The sequence below is a fragment of the Micrasema longulum genome, unplaced genomic scaffold (assembly GCF_059751315.1).
Source record: "Micrasema longulum isolate JH-2025_06_02 unplaced genomic scaffold, ASM5975131v1 h1tg000044l, whole genome shotgun sequence".
NCBI classification, from domain to species: domain Eukaryota; kingdom Metazoa; phylum Arthropoda; class Insecta; order Trichoptera; family Brachycentridae; genus Micrasema; species Micrasema longulum.
The window spans coordinates 644,247-650,769 of NW_028277251.1; the positions used below are offsets into that span (position 1 = coordinate 644,247).

Below are 6,523 nucleotides of genomic sequence, written 5' to 3' on the forward strand. Positions count from 1 at the left end.
CAAAACAACGTTTACAAAAGCTACATTTAAAATCTCTTATGTTCAAGTGACGTTTGATGTGACTCTCGAGAATTTTTTGGGACGAGAGTTGCTTGCCGCACATTTCACACATGAAAGAGATTTTGGTGCTGCAGGCTTTCGGACGCCGCTTGGGATCACCGCTTCCTCGAGTCTTCTTTAATATCGATGAGAATCTGAAGTAGTCGAAGCCAGACTTAAAGGGAAGATCTACCGAGCAAAACATCTTGTGAATTTTCATGTACTGTAAATTAGGAAAGGGCATAAGGCAGACATCGCACTTTGAATATACCGGTTTACGGTATTTTCTAGGTTTCCTAGTTTTGCTGTGCGCGTGTTTTATGTGTGAAGCTAGTAGAACCCGATAGTTGACAGAGAAGGAACACTCCGTACAGCTGAATGAATTTTTTTTATTTGAATTAACACTTTGACACTGAATATTAAATTCGTTTCTTTCTGGTGTAGAAAAAAATTTGCTTTTCCTAAGTGCGGTGTCGTCGTTTTCTCGGATTTCAGAGGAAAAATTCAATTTACTCTGAGAAGGTGATTTCTCATAGCTGTCAGGATCAGTAAATTCGCAAGCGGGAGATTGAAGCAAGGAATCGCTATCAACATTATCTTCAAACCCGTAATCGATCCACTCTTCATTGAATGCTTTTTCTTTCGCAGAAGTTGGTGCATGTCTTTTCACGTGCTCCCAGACATTCCCCTGTTCTGTACCGTTGCAAGACTTCCTCAGGAGGGAGTCGGCGAGCTCGCACCGGAGCCTGAAGCTGTTGGCAGCTCTCAGGTCCCCTAAGCACCGAGCGCAGATGATATCGGGTAGGCCATCCCGACAGGCTATCTGCACTCTCGCACACAACATCACCATGGACGCGATAGAACTTGAGTTAATCTTGTCGAAAACGCACTTGGACATTTTAATATTTTCTGTCAAGCAAACTCGACAAAGCTTTGTCGATTGTTTCATCATAACATTTTTTGCATTAGATTCTGCATTCATTCTATTTCACTTTATAGTGTTTACAGTTTTCACGCGTTTGGTTATAAATTTAAACGTCAAAAGTCAAAATCAACAAACACAGAAAACACCATAGACAAAAGATCCGTAGTGACGACAGTGTTGCTAACTCGTCACGAGCAAATGTCGCTAAACGGGGGTTCAAAAGTCGCTAAATCTTAAGATGTTTAACGGAGGGGGGTGGGAGGCGAAGGGAGAGGAGGGATGCGGATGGGATGGGGGATTAAGGGGGGCAAGGATTTTTGGCGGCAATTTGCACGATTACCTTTAAGTACTTTTAAGTAATTAAAAAATAAAAACATGTTTAGGTTTTTGTTTAATAGAAATTTAACTGGTAAAAGTAAGTAATGTCATAAGTAAAGGAAATTAGATTTAAAAATGTTTATTTTCAGTGCTACTGATAAAAAATATAGTCAGTGGCAAATGAGTATCACGTTAATATTAATGACAAAAATATTTAGTTGTCATGAAGTACTCTTAATTTAAAAAAAACAGACACCATATATTATATTCCCCAAAAAAAAATACGGAACACTTTTGCCATGCAAAATAGCATCTCTATAATCATATGCATTCTAACAAAAAGGCATAAATACATTACGTATTTTTATAAGTGTAAATTAAAACAAAATAATTGTAATTTTTATTAAAAGTAAATAATATATATCATATCATATCGTTAAAAGTAAGTACATATTAATGACAAAACTTGAAATGTCTGTCTTCCCATTCCTTTCTATATTTTTGGGAATAAAATGTTTTCATCACAAGTGATTCCATTTTTACTTTAACTTTTGACAGCTCGCTTAAAAGTCGCTAGAAAAGTCGTTAGAATTTATTTGTCGCTAAAAAATAAAAAAGTCATTTTCAACGGCAAAATACCGCTTGATCTAGCGACAATGTCGCTAAATTGGCAACACTGGTAACGAACGAAAGAAGAGGGAAGTATTTTTGCTTTTAAATAAATATTTGCGATTTACCCAAATATTTCATTTTGGGCCATTTGTAAATAACTCACTATTATAAAAATGGGAATCAAGTTGGGGTAGAGTGAGATTCGAACCACGGACCTTTGTTTAATATTAAAATAGTACCTACATTATGTACATAATGTGGGTACTATTTTACATACGACTATTTTACTGACGACAATTTAAGAGAGAAAAGTTTTGTAAATATTTTTTTCAAGAATAACATTTTTTTAAATAATGTCAATATGAAAATAACATTTTTTCTATACAATATTAGTCCACACATTTTTTTTCCAGCTAATGATGCCTAGAAAAGGGATGATTCAACTTTTATCAAACAAAATACTTTTTTTTTGTGTTATGATAACAAAGGTTGTGGTGATGACTAGTGTCGCGGATTAGGTCCAAAGTTCGAACCCTACTCTACTTCAACTTAATTTCCATTTTCTACAACGTTGAAAATTTTTAATAATTGGGTAAATCATAAAAATGAAAATACTTATTTTTTACTTTCAATAAAAAAAAGAACAATAAATAAAAGTATATTTGTAGTTAAATAATTATAGCTTAAATTAAGAAATACACAAGAAAAAGAAATCATATGTTTGTATATTTATTTCCTTTGCATAAATTTAATTACAAATGAGATTCGCGAGAAGTTCATAACGATCATAACTCAAAATTCGAAAATAAGTTGTTAACTGATAAAAAAAAAAACATTGAGTGAGTGTTTATAAGCAGTCAATGTGTGGAAAAAGAGGACTTAATTTTATTGCATTGTTTTACACTTTATTCTTACCAAAATTTATTAATTTATTTATTTATGAACGCAAGGTTTTTGATGTACGCAGATGATAAAAAAAAATATACTTCAAAGTTAAGAATCCCCTTGACTGTCTTAAACTTCAAGATGATCTAAACCGTTTGACCGAATACTATATGAAAAATCGTATTAACGTCAATGTATCAAAGTGTTTGCTTATTTCTTTTTCGCGATGTCCCCATCCCATATCATTATATATTAGAAAACCAATCTGTTCAGAGAGTTGATACCGTACGCGATCTGGGTGTTATTCTTGATAGCAAACTTATATTTGAGAATCACTTCGATGACATACTGACCCGTGCACATAGAAACCTTGGTTTTGTACTTCGTACATGTCAGGTATTTAAAGATATCGCCTGTATTAAAATGGTCTACTTTGCTCATGTTCGCAGTTTGCTCGAGTATGCCTCTTCTGTTTGGTCTCCACAATATGTCACACACAAAGAAAAGTTCGAGAAAATTCAATGGATATTTCTTAGACATCTTAACTGGAGATGCAGGTATACCGATCTCAATTATGTGTCTTCCTGCAAAAAGCACCACTTGCTTACTTTAGAAGATCGCCGTCTACTGTTGGACATGGGGGTGCTTCATGACATACTTAGTGGACGCCTTGATAGTCCGGCTCTTTTGTCAGAGTTATCATTAAATGTCCCCGGTTACCGCACCCGTCACACGTCGAGCTCTTTATTTCATCTGCCAGCAGTTCGTACGAACTATGCCCAGAACTCTCCACTTATACGTTTTGTTAGTGAATATAATTTGAACTTTCCCCTTATTGATCCATTTGATTGTAAAAAAATAACATTTAAAATGTGCGTCTTAAAACATACTTTTTTGTCTTATACTTAGTTTCAATAATAAAGTCTTATTTTATCTTATTTTATTTTATTATATTTTATCTCTAATTCTTTATATTTTAAATATATTTATATTTTCGACACTTGACACTTGTGCAATATTTACACACATGTCCACCCTCATTCCAATATAACACCCACCCTCTCACTCACTTACACTTACACTCACACAAACACACTAGTATGTATTGTATGTGTATTTAATGTATTTCTGTGGATATCTGTCATTGGTTTTATTCTCTGTATTTTTTATTTGTTGTATTCTTGTTACATGTATTACTGTTGATATCCCCAATAAATAAAATTAAAAAAAAAAATGTTGTGACAAGTAGTGAACAACGGAAACTTACAAACAACAGTACGCCTATTACTAAAAAATCATAAAAAAACTATATGAAACCATTAAAACTGTTTGAGAATGTATTAATTTGTGACTCGAAAGTACACAAATTTAACTATTTGGATCACCCATAATAAATTACACCATTTCTAATGAAAATGAATTAATGTTTTTTTGTTAAATACATAATATAATAACATTAAAAATGATAAATCAATCCTTATGCCACTCTCACACACGCATTTGTCGAATATTAACGTAAACAAATAAATTGAGCGGGAATGTTGCGTACCTATCATAAAACGAAACAATTCAGACCAAAATGGACACCAAGTCATTGGAACAATACGCATCATCCCTCGGTAACTGCTGTGCAGACTATCTCCCAGGAATCAGCGAGCAGCCTGTTAGCCACATGTCCGGAAATAACTATGACACCTACAGTCTACGAAAGCTACCCTTCGGATATCTTTCTTTGTTTTGTCTGATAAGTGACTGATATCCATCTAGTTCCTGTCTAAAAATTCAAATTATTACATTACTTCAACAGAAAATAAATATCAATTCAACAGTCCATACAATCTGCTGCCGAAAGTGTTATAATTTGGCTTCCTTCTCTATCAAATCATTATAAAACCCCAAGGAGGTAATTTTTTTACAAAATGGAGTAATAAAAGTAGTCAATTGCAAGCAGGAAACAGTCAGCATGGTTTTTTAACATTCAAATTTTTAAATAAAAGTATTATTATTTGATCAGACGTCTGTCTGCGTAATCACCAACTCTGTATATTATTTTGTGAATTCTCCACATGTGCTTATTTATGATTGAATTTCTTTTAAATTTGGCATCACAAATTGGGCAAGAATAATGTCGTTCATCAGAGTGTGATACCATGTGCATTTTTAATGCTCGTTTGTTGATACATCTATAGTCGCAGATTTGGCATTTAAAGTTTTTCTCTCCCGAGTGGATCATCAGGTGACCGATCAAGGCTCGCTTCATCCGGGTCTTGTGGCCGCAGATGTCACATTCGAACTTCTTCGGGTCGGTGTGCATCTTTGCGTGTAAGTTTCGATCTTTTTTGTCAACAAAACAACGTTTGCAATAGCCACATTTGAAATCTCGAATATTCAAGTGGCGTTTGATGTGAGACTCGAGTATCTCGTGGGATGAGAGCTGCTTGCCACATATTTCGCACATGTGAGATGAGCTGCGAGTATACGAACGGAGTGGGTTCGCACGGCAAGTATTCGCACGGCGGGTATTTAAACAGCGAGTTTTTGCCCGGCAAGTTTTTGCGCCGACAGTATTTTCACAAGGAGCATTCGCACTAGGAATGTTTGTACTAGGAGTATTTATACGACAATTATTAAAAGTATTTGCACGAGGAGTAATAGCGCGAGAAGTAATTTTACCGAGACGATTTCCTCGGGGGGCTATTGAGTAGGGAGTATTCGATTGGGAAATAAAAGAGCGGCGCGTATTTGAACGGGAAGTAATTGTATGGCGAATATTTACACGGCGTGCTTTACAACTATTCTGCTTCGCTTTATCACGTTTTCCAGTCATTTTAAATATCGACCCAAAGTAGTCAAAGTTAGACATAAAGGGCACATCTACCGAGCAAAACATCTTGTGAATTTTCATATATTGTAAATTAGGAATGGTTTTATGGCAAACATCGCATTTTAAATATTTCTGTTGAGTTTTGCAGTGGACATGTCGGATGTGTGAGGTTAACAGGAACTGATGACACGCAGAGAAGGAACACTCTGTACAGTTGAATACATCTTGTAAACATACATTTTCTGACTGAATGTCACTAAGCGTAGATAAAAAATCATTATTACTTATTGCTGTATCACTATTGTCTCGAGTTTTTAAGGATAAATTAAATTCATTCTGAGACAGTGATTTCTCATGATTGACAAGATCAGTAAGTTCGCAGGCGGGAGATCGAAGAAAGGAATCACTATTCACATTATCTTCCAACCCGTAGTCGATCCACTCTTCGTTGAATGCTTCTTCCTTCACAGATGTTTGAACATGTCTCTTTTCGGTTTCTCGGACACTCCCCTGTCCAGTCCCATTGCGAGACTTCCTCAGGAGGGAATCGGCGAGCTCGCACCGGAGCCTGAAGATGTTGGCAGCCTCCAAGTCCCCTAAGCACTGAGCGCAGATGATATCGGGCAAGCCATCCTGGCAGGCTATCTGTACCCGCGCGCATAGCATTAGCATGGATGCGATAGTGCTATTTTCCGTCTTGGTAAAAATATATTTGGATTCCTCAATGTATTCAGTCAGACAAACACGACATATCTTCGTAGAACTTTTTATGATATATTTTTTAAAACTGAATTCTGTATTCATTTTCTTGATCCAAATTTAAGCACAATTACAATTCGTCAATCGAAATTGCCTACATTATTATGTAATGTACCCTACATTAAAATATACCCACTGATTATACATGTCAAAAGTCGGAA

General features: G+C 35.4%; 1 protein-coding gene across 1 annotated transcript; it reads right to left on the reverse strand.

Moving 5' to 3' along the window:
* Positions 1-3,947: 3,947 nt before the first annotated feature.
* On the reverse strand, positions 3,948-6,523 carry LOC148285274 (uncharacterized). Its single transcript, XM_088227987.1, has one exon. It carries the CDS (start codon positions 6,405-6,407, stop codon positions 4,782-4,784), a length of 1,626 nt encoding a protein of 541 aa, XP_088084113.1. The 5' UTR covers positions 6,408-6,523; the 3' UTR covers positions 3,948-4,781.

Bases quoted from the DNA above. Each gene is read 5' to 3' on its own strand.
- LOC148285274 (XM_088227987.1), bottom strand. From the start codon at position 6,407: ATGAATACAGAATTCAGTTTTAAAAAATATATCATAAAAAGTTCTACG.